The 23,454-nt window shown below is 36.6% G+C and overlaps 3 protein-coding genes across 3 annotated transcripts; 2 read left to right on the top strand and 1 right to left on the bottom strand.

The window, feature by feature from the left end:
- Positions 1-444: 444 nt before the first annotated feature.
- On the top strand, positions 445-5,050 carry LOC110778313 (protein unc-13 homolog). The gene is made up of 5 exons (XM_021982881.2): positions 445-1,139; positions 1,542-2,411; positions 2,885-3,340; positions 3,457-3,646; positions 3,749-5,050. The coding sequence occupies exons 1-5, from the start codon at positions 732-734 to the stop codon at positions 4,657-4,659; spliced, it is 2,835 nt and encodes a 944-aa protein (XP_021838573.2). The 5' UTR covers positions 445-731; the 3' UTR covers positions 4,660-5,050.
- Positions 5,051-5,955: 905 nt separating this feature from the next.
- LOC110778312 (dolichyl-diphosphooligosaccharide--protein glycosyltransferase subunit STT3A) lies at positions 5,956-20,231 on the bottom strand. Its single transcript, XM_021982879.2, has 23 exons — positions 19,986-20,231; positions 19,749-19,811; positions 17,430-17,485; positions 17,269-17,340; positions 16,599-16,704; positions 16,412-16,462; positions 14,993-15,088; positions 14,729-14,788; positions 14,531-14,644; positions 13,305-13,391; positions 12,366-12,469; positions 11,268-11,363; positions 10,350-10,470; positions 10,151-10,231; positions 9,904-10,035; positions 9,578-9,808; positions 8,845-8,988; positions 7,740-7,926; positions 7,549-7,646; positions 7,266-7,345; positions 7,073-7,160; positions 6,341-6,430; positions 5,956-6,256 (listed from the first exon to the last, which is right to left on the bottom strand). Exons 1-23 carry the CDS (start codon positions 20,100-20,102, stop codon positions 6,206-6,208), a joined length of 2,325 nt encoding a protein of 774 aa, XP_021838571.1. The 5' UTR covers positions 20,103-20,231; the 3' UTR covers positions 5,956-6,205.
- Positions 20,232-20,443: 212 nt separating this feature from the next.
- LOC130467506 (protein FAR-RED IMPAIRED RESPONSE 1-like) lies at positions 20,444-22,631 on the top strand. Its single transcript, XM_056836029.1, has 3 exons — positions 20,444-20,533; positions 20,688-20,843; positions 21,348-22,631. Exons 1-3 carry the CDS (start codon positions 20,444-20,446, stop codon positions 22,629-22,631), a joined length of 1,530 nt encoding a protein of 509 aa, XP_056692007.1.
- Positions 22,632-23,454: the final 823 nt, after the last annotated feature.

Raw genomic sequence — 23,454 nt, 5'->3', positions numbered from 1 at the left:
CTTAAACATATCTTTGAACTTATTTCTGAAATAAGTGAACAATACATAATGTAATTCAAGCCAACGATTTACTTCCTCCGTTTCAAAAAGATCTTTGCAGTTACTATTTGCACGAACTCTAACGCAATATTTAACCACTAATATATTCAATTTCGTATATGAAAAAATTATAAAAATTTGATATTCTGAAAATACATACCGAGATCAATCTGACAAGATCTTACATATAACATTTGATGTATATAACAGTGAGAATTTACGGTCAAAGTTTTTATACTTTGAACACATTTTTTAAAGCGTAACGAACTTTCAGAAACGGAGGTAGTATAATCAAACAGGCCAATATTATTTTAGATGAGTCGAAAAAAATACAAATTCAAAAGCGGGCCCCCGTGGACAGAACAATCCTATGAATAGCCAGGTGTTGAAATTGGAATAATTCAAAATTCCCCAGTTTTCTTCTTTCTCCACTCCCTCACCTCCTTCTTAATCACTTCCTTTAACGTTTCCTTAAACCCCCCCAATCTCTCTCTCTACACTCTTTCTCTATCCATCCCCACCAAATCTCCATTAACAATACACCAATATCTTCAAAGCAAAGCATCGAATTTCTCCACCCATTCAACAAAATATAATCCACCCACACAAATTCAAACATAAGTAAGAAAACCCAATTCAAATTACCCAATTTCGAGTAAAAAAAACCCCACAAAAAAGGAGTCAAATTTTTCATGGTAAATGCAATGGAAATTCCGCGGAGTGTAATTGGTGAATTGGGTGCAGGTATTACATCATCGGAGCTCCGAGAAACAGCGTACGAGATCTTAATTGGAGCATGTCGGAGCTCTACCGGGTCAAAGCCATTGACTTACATCCCTCAATCGGAACGGAATACGTCAACGGATAGGGATAGGAGTACATCATCGTTGACGACATCGCCGTCGTTGCAGAGGTCATTGACGTCCGCTGCGGCGAGTAAAGTGAAGAAGGCGCTTGGGATAAGTAGTGGAGGTAGGAGAAAAGGAGGAGAGAGGAAATCAGGGGGGACTGTGGGAGAGATGATCAGGGTTCAAATGAGGGTTTCGGAGCAAATTGATTCTAGGGTTCGTAGGGCTTTTCTTAGAATTGCTGCTGGTCAGGTAAATTAATTAATCCGAAATTTCAGTTTTTCTTGTTTTTTATACTGAATTATTGAGTTGAAATTTGAATTAGGGTAGTGACTTGTTCTAGATGTAGGGATGTCAACGAACCCATATAATCAAATATTAGCATGTTCGAGCTAATTAAGTTTGATAAGAATTACTCTGAGCTCACCAAATACATAGTTGCTAGTTCGTTTATTGGATTTTGGTGAATGTATTAAGTTAAGATTTTCTCTAATGGTCTGATCACTTATGCAGTGAGTTAGTGACAAAATTAATAGTGTTCTACCCACTTACAACAGGTGGGTAGCTGTTTCAACTTAAGTCTATGATGATTCAGAAATGAATAGTGTTTTAACTGTGATATTCTATATTGATCTGATCAATTGTATTGATCAGTTAGGAAGACGGATAGAATCAATTGTAGTGCCGTTGGAGCTATTGCAGCAGTTGAAGCAATCAGATTTTCCTAACCAGCAAGAGTTTGAGGCATTCCAGAAGAGAAGCTTGAAGTTACTAGAAGCTGGGCTTCTCCTCTATCCTTATGTTCCCTTGGATAAGTCAGACAATGGTGCCCAGCGGCTGAAACAGATCATTCGAGGAGCCTCTGAGAAGCCTATTATGGAAACTGGAAAGAATAGCGAGTTTATGCAGGTTCTTCGAACTGTTGTGATGACACTTTCGTGCAGATCCTTTGATGATCAGGCTTCAAATATGTGTCATTGGGCAGATGGATTCCCATTGAATCTTCATATATACCAGGTGCTTCTTGAGGCTTGTTTTGATGTAGATGATGAGACTTCTATTATTGAAGAAGTAGATGAGGTTTTAGAACTTATCAAAAAGACTTGGGTGATTCTTGGCATGAATCAAGAGTTGCATAACCTTTGTTTTTTGTGGACTCTCTTTCATCGTTATGTGGAGACCGGTGAAATTGAAGACGACCTCTTGTTTGCAGCTAGCAATCTCTTAGCTGAAGTTGAAAATGATGCCAAGACTATGAAAGATGTTGACTATTCCAAGGTTTTGAGTTCTTCTTTAAGTGCAATGTTGGGATGGGCAGAGAAGCAGTTGTTGACCTACCATGATACTTTTAGCAGTGGTAATGTCGAATTGATGCAAAGTGTTGCTACTTTGGCGGTAACCTCAGCTAAAATACTGGTGGAAGACATCTCTCACGAGTATCGCAAGAAGAGGAAAGAAGTTAATGTGGCTCGTGACAGGGTTGAAACCTACATCAGATCGTCTATTCGGACTGCTTTTGCTCAGGTTAGCACTTACAACTTCTTTGATCTGGCATTAAGCCAGCTTGTCTGCGTAAGTTCTTGCCTGAACTGTATACTAGTCGACTGCGAACGAATAAGTCTGATTTTTGTGGGCTTAAACTAAAACAGAACAAATGGCCACTTGAGATTCAATTTATTGTCTGCAGTAATAACTCAGATTGATCACTGATTACTCTGCATCGGCAGTCAGTGGATTTAAATTTTGACTTTCTTATGTAATCATGAGTTCAATCTTGTCTTGACCGCCACCCTCCCACACACTCTTTCCTAGAAAAAGAATTGTTTGAGTGTCCATCGCATCAGGTGAGTCTTACCCTATGTATGCTGGTACACTAAAAAGTTCCTTAAGTCTTGCCATCTTTCAGTTCCAGGTCTTGTTTAGTTTCTATTTCAATCTTGTCATTCCTTTTGTTAGACTTTATCTCTCAGTAAAGAGTTTGCTTTTCTGTAACACAGAAAATGGAGAAGATCAACTTGAGCAAATCGTCATCTAAAAATCTGCAAAATCAAATACCTGTTCTTTCACTCCTTGCACAAGAAGTCACTGATTTGGCACTTAGTGAAAAGGAGATATACAGCCCTATATTTAAAAGATGGCACCCTCTATCGGCAGGTGTAGCTGCCGCGACTCTTCATGTTTGCTTTGCCAATGAGCTGAAGCAATTTGTTGCTCGCATTAATGAGTTAACACCTGATGCTGTGCAAGTACTCTTAGCCGCTGATAGGTTGGAAAAGCAACTTGTACAAGTTGCAGTTGAAGATGCTGTGGAAAGTGATGATGGTGGCAAGTCAATAATCAAGGAAATGCCTCCCTATGACACGGAAGCTGTTATAGGGACATTAGTGAAATCTTGGATAAGGACCAGAGTTGACAGATTGAAAGAATGGGTTGATAACTATCTTAAACAAGAGGTACATGACCCCCCCCCCCCCCCCCCACCCCGCCGCCCCCCCCCCCCCCCCCCAACTTCTCACTCGCACTTCCTCTTTTAGTTGATTTACCCTTATTGATTTGCTGTCCTCTCTAGGTGTGGAATGTACAAGCAAATAAGGAGCGAGTTGCGCCCTCTCTTATTGAAGTTTTGCGTATTGTGGATGAAACTCTGGAAGCATTCTTCCTGTTACCAATACCTATGCAGCCTGCACTGGTAACTGATTTGACCATCAGTCTGGACCGATGTTTACAGCATTACATCCTGAAGGCAAAATCTGGTTGTGGTAAGTCATGGAGAATTCCAGTGGTCTTTTGCTAATGTACTCATTGTAGTGGTTTCTAGTAACAACTAACAACCACAGACTTGTCACTTTCCTTTTTCACAGGGACTAGAAAAAGTTACTTGCCTAGCTTGCCTGGTTTAACGAGATGTTCAGCTGGCTCTAAGTTCTTCAAGAAGAAAGAAAAGTCACAAGTACCGATGAGAAGATCGCAGGTTGGAAGTACAAATGTGGGAGATCTTTTTGGGATATCACAGTTATGTGTCCGTATTAACTCAATGCAGCGTATTCGCTCTGGAGTTGATGCTTTGGAAAAAAGAACCATTACCTATCTAAAAAGTTCAGGATCTGCTGACTATAAAGGGACCAAGTTTGAACTTTCCATTGCTGCATCTTTTGAAGCGATCCATGAACTCAGCGAAATAACCAGTTACAAGATTGTTTTCCAAGAGTTGAGTCATGTTTTGTGGGACGGTTTATATGTTGGTGAGGTTTCATCATCTAGAATCGAGCTTTTCCTTCAGGAACTGGAGCATTACTTAGAAACTATCGCAACAACGGTGCATGATAGAGTTAGAACCCGTCTCATCACCGAGGTTATGAAAGCTTCGTTTGAAGGGTTTTTGTTAGTTTTGGTTGCTGGAGGCCCTTCTCGGTCTTTTACTCAACAAGATTCCGTCATAATTGAAGAGGATTTCAAGTCCCTTTGTGATTTGTTTTGGTCAAACGGGGATGGTTTGCCTTCTGAAGTGATTGACAGGTTTGCAACAACTTTGAAAACGATCCTCCCTGTTCTCCGTATTGACACAGAGAGCTTGATTGAGCAATTGAAGCAAGCAATAATGCAGAGCTATGACTCTTCTGCTGCTAAGTCCAGACTACCTTTGCCTCCAACGACTGGGGAGTGGGACGTAACTGAGCCAAATACACTTCTAAGAATACTTTGTCACCGAGATGATGAATTGGCAGCAAAGTTTCTCAAGAGAACCTATGGTCTGCCCACAAAGCTGAGTTAAGAAATTTCTGTTGGACTTCAGAAATTGGGTTTGCTGTGTATATTTTCTGACTATTTTTATGGGTGGAAGCTACATACATAAAACAAGCAAGTCTGCATTGATCTTCAGAGCTTCCAGTAAGTTGAGATAATTTTATGCTAATAATATTGGTTGATTATTTATTAACACATGTATATAATTATAGCGCTATTTGTTAAGTGGGGTGGTTTAGAATAAATTTTTTGTGTTCTTTTTTTTTTCAATTAGATACTTGTTATGGTCTAGTGATTCATGATTTGTTGATGCTTTTGAGCTCTAGTGCTTGAATAAATTGGTATTGATAGTCTTTCCATAACTTGCAAGTTAATAATGAAAGTCCCCAGCCGCCATTTTCTACGGGGTAATTTTTTGATCTTTATGAAAAATCATTTAGTCATTTTAACAGCTCATAATGGTTATACAAAGATAATTATGCAAACAGCCTGTGTGGATGCAAGTATTGCTCATCATTGAGCGTTTTCCAGTGTTCGGCGAGCTGGGGTTGCAATACATACTCATGGAGAGCTGGTGAGTACGGTCAACATGGAATATAAAGCCTCAATTTTTATTAATGTTGGTGAGCTCTGTTAGGATATAAAACATGTCTACGCTGCATCAATGTGATCATACAAATGAGAGAAAGTTTTCATATTTTAATATTTTATTACTTAATTAATTAAAATATGATTAACTATTGATTATGGTATAATTAGTGACTAATTGGTCGGAATATGGGCTAACGTAGCAATTGACAACGACAAAAGTTCTTGCGCGCACAAGGTGTATGATAAATTTATTGTACACCAAGATAACTTTTACCCATTTTTTTGTAACTTTAACCTAGTTTTGATTAACTTTTATATTAGTAAAAAAGAAGATAGATAATCATTTTAAAGGGTTAAATGATTAATTTTATACATTATTAGTGATTTTGAAGAAATATGTTTTATTAAAATGGTTTGGGATTAAGGCTTTGTTGTTGTTGTTGTATGTTTTATTAAAATGAAAAAAATTATCATTAAAAAATAGATAACTTTTACATATATAAGCTTAACTTTTAAACATTTTGAGTTAACTTTTACTCCGGTGTTATAGTATACCCCTTGTAAATAAGAATTTGTGTTGACAACAATAACTAAACACCTAGGTAGTAGTTTGCAACTTTTAACAATAACTAAACACCTAGGTAGCATCGTTTTTAGTCTGGCCTCGAAAAAATCTAAGAGCAAGTCGAGAAGGATTAGCTGCAATGTTAATTTAAAAAATGGAACATGATCATTTTCAGGTGCAAAAAAACTATCTGTGTGATTAAGTAGAAGCTCTCTCAATGGTTACTGTTTTAGTACAGGTTGTTACACATTTCCATTTTCAGGGCCCAGTTGACGTAAATAAGCTATTGCTAAAGGCCCAGGCATTGTAGATTCAACAAATGCTCTATGGTTCTCTCTAGAAGCCCTATGGGTTACAAATTGAGTGACCTATGTCTTCCCTAATCTAAAAAAAATGCAAAAAGGACTGGAAAAAGAAGTTACTGCCATGGGTTCCTTTTTGCGGTGCTGCTTCTTTTTGAGCTTGTTTTCTGCCATAAGCAAGAATACCATCAGTGAGAGAACTGAATTTAGGTTGTTCAGCAAGGAATTTTAAAAAAGTTCAGCAAAATTACCGATTTTGATTTCTTGATCTTTCCTCTTAATCTGTTCTTTGGAGCCTTTAATTTATAAATCCGAACCATCCAGTGATGAGATGTAAATGCCTGAAGATACAAAAACACCCAAGCAACATCCTCAGTGCCGAAGAATTGGACATCCACAAAAAGAAAAGAAAAAAGAACTCAAGAAGAAAACACCATTTATAAGATGTAACCATTAGCCGAGTATTCAAGAAGCACTCAACAAGCATTTGTGAAACTTTATGATACAGATCCAGTTTGGTGAGCCGAAGCCCGCCTGATCAATCAAAATATTAGGCTTGCGAAAGGGAACATTCTATACGTAAATGCAAATTTTCATAATGTACTATCAGGCATAATGCCAATAATGACAGCTACATTGACCTATTGTTCCAAATGAAAATGTACTAACTCACACATACAGCGGGAAACCACAGCTGAAAATGTCAGATTTTGACTATTTACTACACCACATTTGGGCTTTTAAGAACAATTTAAGAATGCAAATATTGGAACGGTTGACAAAATTATGCAATGCCTGCAGGACATGGTTAAAGATGACATGGATGGCTGTTCTTATTGCCAATTTAAATTAGGCTATCAGGAACCCTGAACTCCCTATTAACCCTAGTAGTTCAGTTTTTCCTTTAGGTGACCAGGCATTATGTAGGTTTGAGGGGGGAAAAGGGGCTAATTGATGGCCTCATCATTACAAGAATTCCGTACCTCCTCAAAATGTGTAAGCTTGAAATGTTTCTTCCCGATTTCGGTCCTCCTAACTCTGTCGTATGCTTTTCCATCTGTTTCTACAAATCTGAATCCAGGCAAAATAAGATAAAAGTTGTAGAAATGAATAGAAAAGGTTAGTGGCAGCAGATGACAACATCAAAAAAACAGTCAAGATCAACTTAAATCCAACCTGTAGTAAGAAAGCTTGTACATCAAACTATTAAGCATCGTCGGTGTTGCCTGAGAGTCAATGCGATACTGACCATCTCTCTGTTAAACAGCACAAGTTACATATTCGGTGAGAAAAGAAATGTAAACGAGAAATCATAAAGCAGCAAATAACAATAGAATATCTGCATTTTACTAAGACAACGAGGATGAATGAATTACCCAGAGAGAGAAAAATCGTTTAAAAGAGAATAGATTAACCATGCTAAATTTCCCAATTGCTAAAATTAATTCAAGACTCTTACCAGATAATCAGGTTCCTTTATATGAGGAAATTCACCACCTCCTATGCGAACCATCCATAGGAATTTATTGATATCGTCACTGGGGTAGCCCACAAGACCTGTGCCCAATAAAATCTCAAATCCAGGTTCCACATTCTTTTCAATAAGTTAAAAAATATCATTAAAAATACAGCAGAAAGTGGCAAACTAACCTCCAAATACGACAAGGACATATTTAACATCGAGAGAATTATAAATTTCCCATGCTGCCTTTTCAGGAGAGGACATTGCAGTTCCTACTGTGGCAATATGGGTATTATTCCAGGTATTATTATCAACAATGACAGTACGGTTGGCCATGGCTGTTGTTTGGTATCCATAGTCCCACCAAGATGCCACCTGCAGAAAAAATTTCATTAGGATTTTTTACTTGAATCTAAGTTATGTTATAATTTAGATGCTTCCCCCTTTTTGTTAATATAACAGACAGCACAAAATTACCAATCAGTTACAGATGAGTAACACAAGAGAATACTAGAATTTGCAATCCAAAATCATGAAGCCTTAAGCACTTTTGCGACCAAATTGAAATGTGTGAACCTCAAACATTTGGTCAAGAATAATCGAGGAGCCAGGAAGGATTTATCAATTAGTATTTTATCCCCAAATTCAGACCATGGACACAGTACACAGAGTCATGAAGACAACCAAAATACAATAGCATATTGTCTCTCTAGTATTTTAGTGATTACTTCAGACCAGCTTTTGATTTAGAGATCAGATAAAAGATGGCTTCTTAAACCGGCAGCAAAAATCCATCTTCTACGAAGGGCTGACATAACAGATATTCCTCATAATCAGACATTTAGAAGATGGAGAGGGCACTCGTAACTATAAAGCTAATATAAGACATAAATTGACAGCACAGCATACCAAACTCATCAAGCATTTTCAAAGGATCTAACCTCAAAAATCATACTTCCGCTGTTAATAAATACTCGCAACATTTGATATGTTTGCACTATTCACATATTCCACTTTGACTATTGTTGGTGATTTATATGTCAGATGAAACATTTCATGTGGGATCTTGTTAGATTAGTCTCAATACGTATTTTCAAAATATCAACTTTTTATAATTTTTGCTTGAAACGAATTTAAGATATTAACGATCAAAATTGTGCATTGGCATGCGTGAAAGTGACCAACGTTGCAAGTATTTCCAAATGGAGGAAGTATGATGTTATATAAAAGTAGATTCCTGCTCAGATGACATGAGTTTGGAAGTGTAAAATATAATGGTAACATAAAACTCACTTTATCGTCCACCTCAGTGTTGTGGCTTAACCAAGCATAGGCCTCTCTGAAATCATCAAAAACATGCAGACCATCATGTGTATGAGATGTCAAAACAATAGATGGCGCTGAATATGCCTCTGCTGCTGCCCAGACACAGTGCACCTATAAAAAACACTCAAACACCTAGTGAGCAATACACAGACAAACCCAAAAACAAATCAAAGCAAATAACTAAAAAGATGCTGGAGAAGTGTCATAAAAATCACGACAATTGAGAAACAGAATAAAACTGAAATGCAATGCAACAATGCATCCATGACAATATGTGCCCCTATCCGAAGTCTAAAAATCCATTCCAATGGCTGGTTCGTTCAGCAACTAAAAATTCAACTATCAAAAGAATCTCATGTCAACCATTTCACGACCTAGGATTTCAATAAATAGCTTCCTTAGACAAAGCTTCAAGATAAACTCCCAAATGTGATACTTTAAAACTACCTTCATAGCCAGTAATCAACAATTTTTGCAAGGCAAGAACTAGTACGATCTTTTTTGTTTCACTAATAATTCACTTGGAGGGAAGGATAATGCTGAAACCCTATATGTTTGGTCACCAAATGTTCCTCCAGAACCTGGATAACGAGAGCTAAAAATATAGTGACACAAGTAACCAACCTATCTCTTTAGCATTTAGAATATTGATGATGGTTGATGATGATAATCAATAGCGTGGACATGGAAAGTAACATACCACATAAAAACCACCCAGCAAGACAGTTAAGAACAAAGCGATTAGAGATGCTTCAAATGGTAAAACGAGAAGTCTTTTTTCAATGCGGGACTTCAAGGAAACCTTCGCAGAAGCTTCCTTTTCCTTCTTCTTTCCTTTTTTCAAGGGCCGCTCTTTTTGGGCATCTTCATTTTTGTCTGTTTTTGTCACATTGTTTTGTATCTCAGCATTGCCGGAACTCGATTCTCCTGCCTTTACAGTTAACATATGTAACAAATGAATTTTAGCCTACAAGTGAATATAAAGTAGTTCAAAGTGTTTGAATGTGCAAAAATCTTCATATCTACCTCATCTGGGGAAGTTTCAGTCAATGAGGGCAACTGAAATTTGATTGAACGAGTAAAAATGTCAAAAGCTTCCGATAGAGCAATTCCAGACATTATACATGCTGCTGGAGCTAGTACTAGCATAAGGCGCACCTATATCCAGGTCAAAGTGTCAATAATCAGGGGCTGGAACAAATTGCCAATGGAAAAACAGAATCTAACTTTTTGTTAACCATGACAAGAGAAAAGTGTTCTCTAATTTTCTCACCATAACACCTGAAAAGTATACTGACATCACAATGTAGAGGACTACAAACGAGCTTGCATCAGACAGCGGTGAAAAACAAGCCTACAAGAAACATATACCGTTACAGGAAAGTGACAGATTTCACAATGACGAACCTGATAAAAAGTTTCAAGGAACCAATAAGAATTCACTATGAATAAAAAATAATACAATAACTTACAATAATTCCTGCGGGAACCAAGAAAGCCAATACATTAATGTCCATGAAGTAAGATGGCCATGTAGGTGGTTGATGTTCACTAACACTAGCAATGATCGGTATGTATTTGCTTGCATAAGTTCTGTAGTTTGCAGCCCAAGCCCAAAAGAGCAGAAACGAAAGGAGTGTCATGGTCAGCATCAATCGCAAATCTTAGAGAAATATATTACAAGTGAACTACTGTTTGTGCTCAGAATGACCTCAGAAGAAAATCTGGACTCGGGTTAATTGAAAATAGCACCACATTTTAACAAATAGATATGACATAATTGTGTGTCTAGTATCTTAATACATGGTAAGTATGTGGGTCCCACAGGGGAAAAAATGCTTCTTGCGATGTTCAGGTTCTATTAAGGGGATTATGTCTGATTTTGTACTTAAAACCATCACACCATAAGTGGTTCGAGCTTCAGTGCAGACGTCATGATAAGAGTTCAGCAGGCATAAAGTACTTCATACAAGGTTCAGCCGTTCAGGAATGCAGGGAAAGTGGAAATTGATACAGAAAATACCCTATAAGTCGATCCTAAAAAAACTATAAAACTATTACTACACTTTACGTACTTAGGATGAAGAAACACAAGTCCAGCAAAAATACTCAAACTACCTACGTAACCTACACACTCCTTATAATTTGGGGATAAGTTATGCAGCATTTCATAAGGATGATTAGTCCCATTTCTTCTCACCATCATCCTTATTTAGAACCTCTCTTTGTCTTCTTTTTTCTCCACTAGCCCCTACTTAACCAACATTTTCTGCACTTTCTGGCATTGACACAAACCAAAAAAAAAAGGTGGACAGAGAGATGTCTGCATAAAATGTTCAAGGAGCTAAAACATATATAAATAAAAGAATATAGCAAGAATAGGTGCATACGGATCAAGGAGACTAAGACTTCGCCCACTCCATCCCATTGTAGGGCTAGAAGCCACGAGTGCAACGAGTACAGCTGCTACAGCAAAACACACTGCCCTGAACCACAAAAAATGCTTGTTTTAATCAGTCGAAGATTTACTTGCACAAATATTAAAAGGATAAAACATAAAATGCATAGTGGAAGGAAAATATGCATAGTTTTGCACAATGACATAAAATATAGACCTCCTATGTTATGGCCTATGGGTCCAGGAGGATAAGTGGATAAATAAACTACTTCTCAGTCCTTAGAATTACATGCAAGGTTGCCTCTCAATTTTTGTCAACTTTAACATGGTCTTACCAAATATACCAGCTAATTCTTTTTTGGAGGCTTTTTGTCTTTTTGATATGTTTGTGTTCAAGTGAAGTGATGCATTGATTTCAAGGAGTTACTTTAGTTGGTAGACAAAGAGCCTAATGTGTCTCCTTGATCCTTGCTCTTTTACCTTCCACAAGTTTGACAAATAACTCAGCACTAACGAGTTCTTTTTTTTTTCAAGAGTTAGATTTGATCTGCCTAGCACCATACCTGAGGCATGCCAAACAGGGAAGTTTGAATGGCCTCGTTACCCCTAGTCCTCCAAGAGAACCCACCGAGAAAAGGTTCAGTTGTTCCTAGATTTTGACCACCATATTCCTCCCAGGGAACATGGAGCACCCAAGGTTTGAATTCAGAGAGCGCGGGAGACAACAAAATAGCCAGCACACATCATGCTTAAAGCTAGGGATTCCCTAGCTGGAGAGGGGGGGAAATACACCCACGTATTTATAAATAAGAAAAGAAGCAACATCAATATAGTCTAGAAGATTATGAATAACAGGGGGGGTATTATTTCCCCTAAGAAACCAAATATAGAGCAATACCAAAACAGAACAGAAATTTTACAATGCTATAACTCTTCTTTCCAGTAATTTAAACATTGTTTCAGAGGAAGCACATATAATCTCTTGCCAAAATTAAATTTGAAGACATCCTCTAAGCTTTGAAAAGCATAATGTATGCTTATAACTTCCCTAGTTAACATAACAAGAAGCACGAAAGAAAGGATTGCTTACAGGCCACCAGTTACTACAAGAGTTACAGCTACTTTGAACATCTGTGGAGAAAGGATTCCCTTGATGTAATACACAAGTGCAACCACATGGAGAATAATGAATACCTGCAGTCATCTTCATGTATTAGACGTACCAAAAAAATAAGTGAAGGTACAAGTCTAGAAGATTTAGTTTTTATGGAAAACAAGCCTATGCACATACTACATGTCAACCCGTAAAATCGTAAATATCATATTCTTACAACAATTTCGAACTATGATCTTAAATCATTGGTGATTGTTATGTAAGCATTATAATTGCAAATAAGCTGTTCTCTTCCCTCCCTTACGGTGACCTTCTTCCCCCGCCAATTTTACCAACAGCAAGAAATTATCCTAATTTCAACTTCTTAGGAACTACAAAGCGTACAACTCAGCCTTCCCATACTCTTCTTAAGTGAGACTTCCACTTAATCTGCATAAAACTCAAACTTACTACGTCTTGCCTTAGCCTTTAGGTGAGACCTGTACTGGGTGATACTGTCTTCGCTTTCCTCTACTACCAAATCTACTTTTGAAATGTTTTTTTTGCTTGACTACTGTTTCTGAAATGCTTTTCACTGCCGGTAGATCAAATTTAAGTCTCTACTAAACTTCATTAGTTAGCCTTGTGGTAAAGTTGGGTTCTTTTGTACATCTGTACCTCCTTGCATTTTATGCTGGTAGGATCTACCCTGGAGGGGTTGTCCACATATAAATGGGCAAAAAAGAAGTCAAAAGAAAGGAATCCATCTCAGTGATTTGGAAGAAACAAACATATTTAAAAAATCTACTAATTGCTTACAGAAATGACAAGACCTGATTTTCACTAGGTTTGTCGCGCAGTATACTAGAAAATCATCTCAATTTTAAAGACACCACAGAACAGATTAGGATGTGTTAATCATTTATCAAAGCTTACCAAAAATGACGCAAAATGTTCTGATGTCAAGACAGCATTGAAACCAACAACGGGAACCAATGCAGCTAACAATGTGCCCAGAACTACCTGCATTCATGTTGCTGAATTTCAAATAACAAATTTACTCGAAAAAAATCCACAAGAACATAAATCAATATCAACTGAATGACTCAAAGAGGTTCTCATCTTGATGGATTATAGGGTTTGAATATACACAGCCTTATTCCTAAGGTAGTAAAAAATGCTATATATAATCGACCCTTAATATGAGAAAAACAATTATATGCTACTTCACAACAAATAAGAAGTGCAGTCTGTTTAATGAGGTATCTTATATAGGTCCATTATTTATCCAATGGTTGAAGTACAGTGAATCATAGACTCTGTTGGAAATAAACTCAAATTTACCATAAAATGGAGTATAAACTAATTGGCATTTGGTTCAAGTTCTTAATAAGAACTAGCTTTTGAGCCCGTTCAATGAACGGACGATTATATAGGGATTGTTAAGCCGTATTTTAAAGTGATGATTATATTGATAGTTTGTGATTTTAGTGAGAATATATGATTTATATAGAGGTGAAATTTGAAAGTTAAAAATATATAAATTAGATGGTGAATTAATATTGAGTGTTAAAGCGGGAGATGAAGTGCATGACGTTGAATGAATATATGAATTAAATAGTAAATTGATGTTAAAGGAGGAAGATCAAGTGGAAGAGGTGTTGAAAATGTAAAATAAATACTTCGTATAACAAACAACAAAATTAAAAATTAGAAAGAAAAAAATGGATGAAAGATGGAGGTGACACGTGTGGATGAAAGATGCAGGTGAAACGTGTCGTCTAACAATCAATGGTCTTCCTTTTTAAATACTAGGTATATATTTGTCAAAATTTTGTGCTAAGAAGTACACAGACAGACTAAATAAAAATGTCAGTCTATGTGCAATGAGTATCATCCAGATAGAGGTTGTCTTCCTTTTCTGTAGAATGATGTTACAAATTTTTCATGTCGTCTAATCGAGCCCCCTCTTCTCATCAGAGACATTATAGTACATGTACATTACAATATTAACTTTCTTCCGTCTTCACAAAAATCAGAATGAAAAATCCAGCACATCCACATTCCATCAGTACAATAGTTGCAACATAACAACTTTAGAACTTTCCAAATTAAACTGTAAGTACCACGGCACCAAAATCAACAATGTTGAAGATGCTTACCAGAGGAGCATATGCAATATACAGCCTGTGAGAATATCGACCAGTCACAATGCAAAGGAGCACATGCATGGGAATAAGATTAATTATGAAGGTGTATCCTCCCCACGAACAAACCTATAACGAGAGAAAGTATGTCAGAGAAAATTACAGTAAAAGAGCTCAATCAGAAAACTACAGACGTCTAGACAGAAAACCTACCATATAAAAGTATGCTATGGCATTCAAAGTTGCATAAAACAGGGATCCGGTGTTCAACGTCTGCACTCAAACATTAGCAAATTTTAACAACAGATAAAGATGGAATGTAATCCTTCTATGAAAAACACAAACATGCAGTAAGAGAGTGACATGCGAGCTGAGTTTGAAGGCTTAACTAATGAAAGAAAATGGAACCAAATATTCAGAAATATATATATGATAATATATGTCATGATATGCATAAAAGTTGGGCTCAAAACTCACTTTGATGTAAAGATAGAAAGTATATATTAAAGCAAAAATAGCTACAGCTTCATTATCATAGCTGCCAGCCACAGATCGAGATATATAAGATGGAACCTGCAAAAAAGCAGAGATAATTAATGATTTCCCTGAAAAAGTAGTAGTAATAGATACAACAAACATTAAAGTTTACTATACGCCCTGGACATGTATAAGACACAAGACACTTAGGAGAATTTAAACAGATATGATCTTCATACTGGATAAAGCAACCTCGAGCTGTGCTTGTACCTTTCTTTGAGGGGTAACTACATAGGCCAAAAATTGAAATTTATCCTTGGTTGTGAGTAATTCTATAAAACATGACACATAGGTGTTTCCTCATTGTATTTTTACTCATTTCCTACTTAGAATCTGCCCTCAAGACTTTAAAAGAACATATCCTTTTCTTCGAATCGATTCTAAGCTAGAATTTCGGTGAAGTCCTTTTGATTCCAAAGAAGTGTCTTAACAAAGTCAAGACTGACTCTGAATAAATTACTTCTTTGGAAAAAAAATTGCTGAAACCTCCTCTTGAAGTCGCCAAAAATTAGTGCGTCAAAATCTCAAAGTACTCTTCTAGTTCCTAACAGTGATATGATTTTAAACCAACTCAGGCCCAATTCTCTTCAACTTAATAACAATAACATTAAAACAAAAATCAGTTAAATTAGTATACAAGTATAGAACATAAGAAAAATACACTATACAATCAGCAAAAATATGCTTCAATCAGTTAAAATCAGCAAAGTCGAGTTTTAATCTGTTTCAATCAGTAAAAATAATTCAGCTCGATAAAAATCAGGTGAAGAGAACATGGAAGTCTTTTTCTTTCAGATGTCAATGGTTTCTAAAAGTTTCCTCAAAACAATAAATAACATATATATATATGTATATACATATATATATATATATATATATATATATATATATTGTATATATATATATATATGGTGCTGATTCTAAATCAATAACAGAAAAAATAAAGACTTCAACAAATCAATGTGCATAATCGAGACTTCAAGAGGGTCCTAAGCCACACACATATTTAAAGTTATTTGCATTGTCCTAAACAATTCCCAAATTGGTACCGTTCACTTGTTTGAGCAGGTGGACAAATTTTCCCGTCACCAACTGTGCAAGATTAGAAATATTGAACAAAAACACAACCAGGGTAGCTATATAGGAAAAATAGAAAAATAAGGTAGCATTCTATGAAAACAAAGAGTCCAACCTTATGTTAGAGCAAGGTGAACAACTTACTAAGTTGCACATATGAATGATACAAAGTGCGCTAATTAGGTTCAGCAAAATCTTCAAAAATACAAAACAATAGAATGTCTGGAAGAAGTTATAGTTGCCATGTGGAACAAAATAAGACAAAAGAAAACATGAGCTTACCATGCCCAAAAGTAATGCAGCTGTCAACCCTGCACCTGGGCCCTTCACTTCCTGAAAGATTGTATAGTTCATACGTCATCATTAACCCATTTAATAAAATGAACGGTCTTCTCCTTTATTTTAGGGTGGGAAGGAGGAGGCACCACAACAAGGATAGTATTATTCAAAGATATTGACAAAAACTGACCTTTGTGAGAAGGTAGGTGGCCCACGATGCAAAAGCAGAAAATACCGGTGCAGTAAATACACAGACAGTCTCCACTGACAAAGGGATGTTCACAGAATGCAGAAGCCTATTAACACAACGCGACATTACTTTTTTTCCCTCTTTGAATATACGTAAAAAGAAAAAATTAATCACACCACAATAAACGAAAATAAGAACTTAAAAATTGAACATAAATGATACTCCTCTTTTTTTTTTGTACCCACTTTTCCAAAAGAAGATGTTTTTTGTTCTACCCACTTTTGTTTTATTCTATTTTTGGCAAACATATTTTTCCATCCTACCCCTTTTCCCCACAATAATTACACATTTTCACTATCTCTCTCCTACTTAACCCACATTTTTCGTACACTCACCCAGCATTTTACTACCTCTCTCTTGCTTATTCCACCTTTTTCTTACACCCACCTAATTCTCCTAGAAACAAGAGTCTACAGTAATTAGTATTTTAGGACATAAAAAACGGAGGGAGTAAATCAAATTGTGTCTTAACAATATAGTGGAATATAAAACAGAGATATAAAACAATGATGCATCACAATAAGATACAGACCAGAGTGAGATCTGAAAACTTCTTTTGATTAAAATTTAGAAAGGGTAATACAGAAAGAGTTACAACTGAAAAACTTACCACCACATGGTACCTGCTGTCAGTGTTAATCCAGGATAAACGGTTCCACCAATCACACGACCCAGTGGATACCTGAAAGGCGGATCACATTAAATAATCCAGTTAAGTTCAACTTCAATAGGAAAAGAAATATTTGCTTAGCCAATTGTAACAGCAATTACCAGGTCCTGTCGTCAAACCAGTTCCAAAAGTCATATATGCCATTCTTTGTGAGAAACTGAAAAATTGACATTCATTGACAATGTGAAGCATCAGCTTTTGGCCATTCACAATATAAAATGCCAACAAAGTTGGAAAAAAAAATGAAGAGGACAACGAGAACATATAGAACATTAACACCTAACAAACAAGGAGGAGACTTAAAATAGCTCATTATCCTAGGAATCTACATCTTGCACTATCTTATACAAAATATTTAATGTAAGTTGACAAAAAAAGAAATGCATTATCTAAAACCAGGTTATATTTTGACAATTGGCTTCACTCTACCAATAAACTCTCTCTTTTCTTCTTTCACTCGATAGAATATGAAACTAGCTACTTGCCAAAATTTCCCTAATCATTGTCGGTTAAAACACTATCCCGTCGCCTCATACTTTTTACAAACAGATCCTTAGTTCATTGGTCACAAACAATCCCCACAACAAAATATTTGTTTGCTGTGAGACTGTGACTTCAGAGTTCGGATACACTCTTACACCTGATTACTGCGCCAGCTAACCGCAAAACAACGCAAAGATTTTTAGTAAACAAAAGTGAATGGGCAACCACAAGTAAAATTGTTAGTATGAGATATCAGCCAAGTACCCAAAATCGTCCAAGGCCTCCACGACAACGTACAAGAAACACAAAACAAAAATCCTTGTATTGCCCTATACCAGTGTCCACGATGATAATAATTTCAGGAGAGTCAGATGCTGTTTTACTCGATTATTCAAATAAAAGTTCTCAAATGCTTAGATTATTGGTTACTTCATTTGCCATTGCTTTAGTCCTTCAAAACATAAGTTTGTAGGTTGCAGAGACTTAAACCATCACATATATAGTGGCTCTTCAGTTAGTGTCTCTCCTTGCAACAGTGCAACTTCAACTTTGCGTTTAAGATTCAATCCTTTAGTTCACTGCTACTACAGAGAGGGGTTCTTGACCAATATCAAGAAACAAGAATCTCAAAAAGTATATGAACTAAAGCTTGAAATTGAATCTTGATAAATAAACTCCTAAATCATCTAAGTGATTATTTCAAGGCATATATTCAGATTCGAAAGGAGGGGAAAGTTGGATTCAAATATCTTATCATGTCAAGCTATATTTGAACAACAAACTAAAGGAAGTAATAGATCTTCATTGAACATGAGGCAAAGAGATAGATGGAACTCGAATAAACATAAGCAAAATCTAAGTGTTAGTAATCTATTGAGGGCATAATGAAATTCCAGTGAACACTAAAACATTGTACCCAGTTATGTACTTCATGAAAGCCTACACTAGTTTTTTTTTTTTTTTTTAAATGCTAGACACAAACTTCGACACCAAAATCAGAGACTGCTGCAAGATCTTCTACATAGCAAGATGATACGGAATCACATTAATTACATGGAGCTCAGTCATGTAATCATTTGAAAGGAAAATACTTTCTGTAAAAGCACAGCAAGTCACACAAGAAAGAATCACAATTTTAAACATCACTCAGGTCTAATTTCTGTTAAGGCGCTAACTATCTTAGGGGGCGTTTGGTTCGTAAACTTGTATGGGGTTGGAATCAGGAATGATATCAAGGTGGTATGGGTTTGGAACTTGATTCTTAATACCTTGTGTTTGGTTCGATTTGGGGATGAGTTTTTTCCTTTTGTTTGATACCTGGAGTAAAGGTATGAGCCATACCCACCTCCCCCCTAGGTTTCTAAACCCCATACCTTAGGGGGTTTGAGGTATGGGTTTAAAACTCTTAAAAACTCCAACCAAACACATGGTATGAGTTTAAAACATTCTAAACACATACCTCATACCTAGAAATCGCGAACCAAACACCCCCTTAATAATTTTACAATAACTCCGTGACCTTATGTAAAAAATTAGACACATACAAATACATTTCCTGATTGCTATCCGCCAAAAATCCGGTACCTAATAACCAAACTTGCAAAACTCAGCATCCTCCATGGTACCAAAAGAAAAACAATTTTTAACATCACTACATTCTAATTCCCGCTAACTATCACAAATTCACAATAAATTGTCAGTTACTCCATGAACTGATGATCAAGCAGCATACAAACATTAAGCATAAGACACTTCCTAATTACTATCAGCTGAAAACCATGCCACGGATAACCTAACTTGCGAAATTCAACATCTTTCACATTTCAGTCAGCTCAAAAATGCATCAACCGATAAATATTCAACAAATCGCAAGTCCAGTCGAAAAATTATCAAAAAGTAACTGTAATGAACGTCAGCAAAAGAGTAAGATCAAGAACCTGAGTAACTCGATAATTGAAATAAGGATCAAATTCGTGAATGACGCTCTCATACTTGATGACCTGCCAACACACGAAAACAAAAACAGATTGAATCGAAATGCATTTGAGATTAGCATGTAAAGAATGAAAACAAACCAGAATTCAATAAATCTATGCTCCAAAAAACCGAATTTGAATAACTAATTGCGATTAGATCTGCATAATAGAATAACGAATAGGAGAAGAAGAAATTACCGAAAAGAGACGGATCGAGAAAGCGAGAACTCCGATCAAGATGAGGATGAAAACAGCAAGCACATTTCCGAATGCGTTTCTCAGAGACGATCCATTGGCGGTCTCGGTTTCCGCCATTGACGAGAGAATTGCAGCTCAGTAGAATGTGTGTGTGAGAGAGAGATGGAGAGAGTTTGGGCAGGGGTTTTTGGTGAATATACTGTTCTAGTTTAAGATTTTCATTAGGGGACCCTGGTGCGTAGACTCGAAGACCTGAAAATTAAACTTTGTAATGCCTTTGTGGTTCGTCCGCACTAAAATATAATGTTCCGTAAAAAATGTTAAAATTGCGCGATGAACAGACCTAGGACGTAATAAAGTTGGAGGAAGTAAAAATACATATCTGATATGTGTTTCTAAATACATATCAGGCCCAAAATAAAAGGTAAAATAGAAAATTAAAAGATTTTGGGGGAAAAATGAAATTGAACCGTGAAACACACATGGCAGCAATGCCATGGTGGACCTGGCAACGTGGAAATAATTTATCTTCTTCTCAAATCAGTTTGGTATTCTCTAGTTCTTCCCCAAATCGATTTCTTCTTCCATTTCTCCTTATCTGAACTCATCTTGTTCTTAAATTCAAATAGAAATCACGACGAAATAAACGTTGGACAAAATCTTAAAGTCCAATTCAATTAATTTTGGGGAAAAAATTCGCAGACACCTTCCCTTCTTCTTATGATATTTGTTAACATTTTACTTGATGAGTTCGAGGGAAATAGACCTGAATCTGGAAGATTACTAAACGACCAAGATGGGGCGTTCGAATGGAGGTGGGAACCTCAATCTTCCGATGAAGAAGATGGTTTGAACCAGGTAAATCTAGCTTCTGAACCCAGAAATTAGGGTTTTTTTGGTATATTATTTCGTAATGTTTGTAATATATTATTGCTCTGAGTTTGCATTCAATTTTGTGCCTTCGAAATCGGAATTGTGTAATTTCGTGTTGCTATATTAATTTGTAATTTCGTATATAAGTTCGTGCTATAAATTTGTTGGATTGCTATATTATTGTTTTCAGAGATTTGGTTTGCTATGAATTTATTGTGGATTGCTTTGATTTTTACGAATGAATTGTGGATTGCTTTGACTAATATTAATGTTTAATAATAGAATGGAAATGTGGAATAATTACAATGATTATTTGGGAACAATAATTGAATAATAATGATTAATTGTATTAGTGATTTATATTTTGTGTACCAGTAGTTGGGATGATATTTGATTGGAATGATATAATCCTATTTTTATGCAAGCCAAAGAAATTATTTTCAACAATATATTTGATTTATAATACAATATTGTTGATGTTAAATTTAGGATGGGGGAGATGGTTTCAAAACCCCCTCCAAGAAATTGGTATTGACTGCATATGGGGAGGAAGCGGAAGTTCCTGAAGTGAAGGAGGGTATGGTTTTTCCTGATTGGGAGGCAATTGATGTTCAATTGAAGGGTTATGGTAGGCAAAAGGGTTTTTGTTTTGTCCGTCATTGTGGTTCGTCAAAGAAATGTACTTTGTCACAGGAGGAGGGGTCTGGAACGGGAGTAGTAGTTAAACAGAGGCATAATTTTTTGTGGACTTGTGAGTGCTATGGGGTGCCAGAGAGGAAGCGGAAGGTTAGTGGTGATGTTGGGACATCTGATAACCAGGTTCATGTTGGTAGTGGGGTACACAAGTCTAAGAAATGTGAATGTCCCGTACATGTATTTGCTAGTTTCAATGAGATAGGGCAGTGGGTTATACGTAGGTCAGTCATGGGACACGCAAATCACTACCCAACCCCGAGTAAGTCCCGGACAATTGCTTCATTCCGGAAGAAGTTCTTTGAAGATAATCCCCATGTAGGTCGGGAATTTGAGGTTTGTAGGAAATCTGGGCTAAGGACAAATCAAGTATATAATTTGATGTCAACGCGAAGGAATGGTAAAGCGCACATGCCCTTTTCAGAGAAGGATATTCATGATTACCTTGCCAAAAGGAAAAAAGAAAAGAAGAAAGGGGGTGATGCAAGGGCGATGTTTACGTACTTTGAGAAGATGAAGGAAGATAATCCAGATTTTTTTCATGTCTTTAGGCAAGCTGATGATGGTAGGTTGCAAGATGTTCTTTGGGTAGATGCTCGTAGTAGAGTAGCGTATGAGGAGTTTGGTGATGTTGTGTGCTTTGACACTACCTATTTGACCAATCAATACAGAATGCCATTTGCGAATTTTGTAGGTGTAAACCATCATGGGCAAAGCATTTTACTTGGTTGTGCGTTGGTTTCTTGTGAGAATTTCGACACCTTTGAGTGGATATTTAGTCATTTATTGGAGTGTATGGGAGGCAAAGCCCCAATAGGGATATTGACCGACCAGGATGCGGCGATAAGGAAAGCATTACGGTCAACCATGAGTCAAATAGTGCATAGGTGGTGCCTATGGCACATTACGCAGAAGTTTTGTAGGAAGCTAGGAAAGAATGAGGAGTACCAGGAGTTGAAGGAAGACTTGGAGCATGCAATTTATGACAGTCTCGATGCTGATGAATTTGAAATGAATTGGGCAACTGTGATGGAACGCTACAACCTGTCAGAGGAAGAATTTGATTGGCTTGAAGGTTAGTATGATTTGGTTCCGATGTGAATATGATTGTCTTAAGTTAATGTTGATTTGTCTAGCACCTTGTTCATAATGGTAAAATTCAAGAAATTGGTGATTACATGTTAAAATACTAGAAGTTGCAATCCCCATTAGTACATTTAGATGTTTGATTACAGGTTGAAAACTGAGATGTAGTACATTTTGAAAACAGATGAAATGATGATGGGTACCCTACTTGCTTGATGCCTGATGTCTGATCTGATCAGGTTGTGGATGTTACATAGTGTTAGTTTGTTGATGATAGTACATAGTGTTAGTTTGTTGATGCCTGAAATGATGCCTGGTCTGCACAATCTGATCCGATTCATGGTCTGATATGCATAACCTGATCTGATCAATTTATGCACAAACTGATCCCTGATCCCTTATCCCTGATCAGTTTATTCACAACCTGATCTAATCAGTTATGCACAAACTGATCCCTGGTCTGCACATCCTTGTTTGTGCATAGACTGATCTGATATGATCAGTTGTCCATATGTCCTTGATCAGTCTATAGACTATGCACAAACATGGTCTCCACAAACTTGTCCATGGATCTGTTAAGTTTATGTATAAACTGATCCGTGTTGTCTAATTTGCAAAGCTGTTGTTCTTTAAACCTTGAATTGATCATGGCATAAACTGATGTAGTCCTGACCCTTAACATTACAACTTGTTCCATGATTAGGTATGTACGCGGAAAAGGTTATGTGGATCCCTGCTTACCTGAAGCATTTATTTTGGGCCGGGATGAAGACGACACAACGGGTCGAAAGCATAAACAGTTTCTTTGACTATTATG

Source organism: Spinacia oleracea, chromosome 2 (genome assembly GCF_020520425.1).
Source record: "Spinacia oleracea cultivar Varoflay chromosome 2, BTI_SOV_V1, whole genome shotgun sequence".
Classification (NCBI taxonomy): domain Eukaryota; kingdom Viridiplantae; phylum Streptophyta; class Magnoliopsida; order Caryophyllales; family Amaranthaceae; genus Spinacia; species Spinacia oleracea.
The sequence above is the reverse complement of the archived record's forward strand: the minus strand, read 5'-3'. Positions and strand labels throughout refer to the sequence as shown.

Excerpts from the sequence above, each read along its gene's own strand:
- LOC110778313 (XM_021982881.2), top strand. The coding sequence starts at position 732 with ATGGTAAATGCAATGGAAATTCCGCGGAGTGTAATTGGTGAATTGGGT. Across the intron at positions 3,341-3,456 it reads ATAACTATCTTAAACAAGAG|GTGTGGAATGTACAAGCAAA; the intron begins GTACATGACCCC and ends TGTCCTCTCTAG. Across the intron at positions 3,647-3,748 it reads GAAGGCAAAATCTGGTTGTG|GGACTAGAAAAAGTTACTTG; the intron begins GTAAGTCATGGA and ends CCTTTTTCACAG.
- LOC110778312 (XM_021982879.2), bottom strand. The coding sequence starts at position 20,102 with ATGGCGGAAACCGAGACCGCCAATGGATCGTCTCTGAGAAACGCATTC. Across the intron at positions 12,470-13,304 it reads AACATTTTGCGTCATTTTTG|GTATTCATTATTCTCCATGT; the intron begins GTAAGCTTTGAT and ends AGATGACTGCAG. Across the intron at positions 8,989-9,577 it reads TGCTGGGTGGTTTTTATGTG|GTGCACTGTGTCTGGGCAGC; the intron begins GTATGTTACTTT and ends TGTTTTTTATAG.
- LOC130467506 (XM_056836029.1), top strand. The coding sequence starts at position 20,444 with ATGAAATTGAACCGTGAAACACACATGGCAGCAATGCCATGGTGGACC. Across the intron at positions 20,534-20,687 it reads CTTCTTCTCAAATCAGTTTG|ACACCTTCCCTTCTTCTTAT; the intron begins GTATTCTCTAGT and ends AAAAATTCGCAG. Across the intron at positions 20,844-21,347 it reads AAGAAGATGGTTTGAACCAG|GATGGGGGAGATGGTTTCAA; the intron begins GTAAATCTAGCT and ends TGTTAAATTTAG.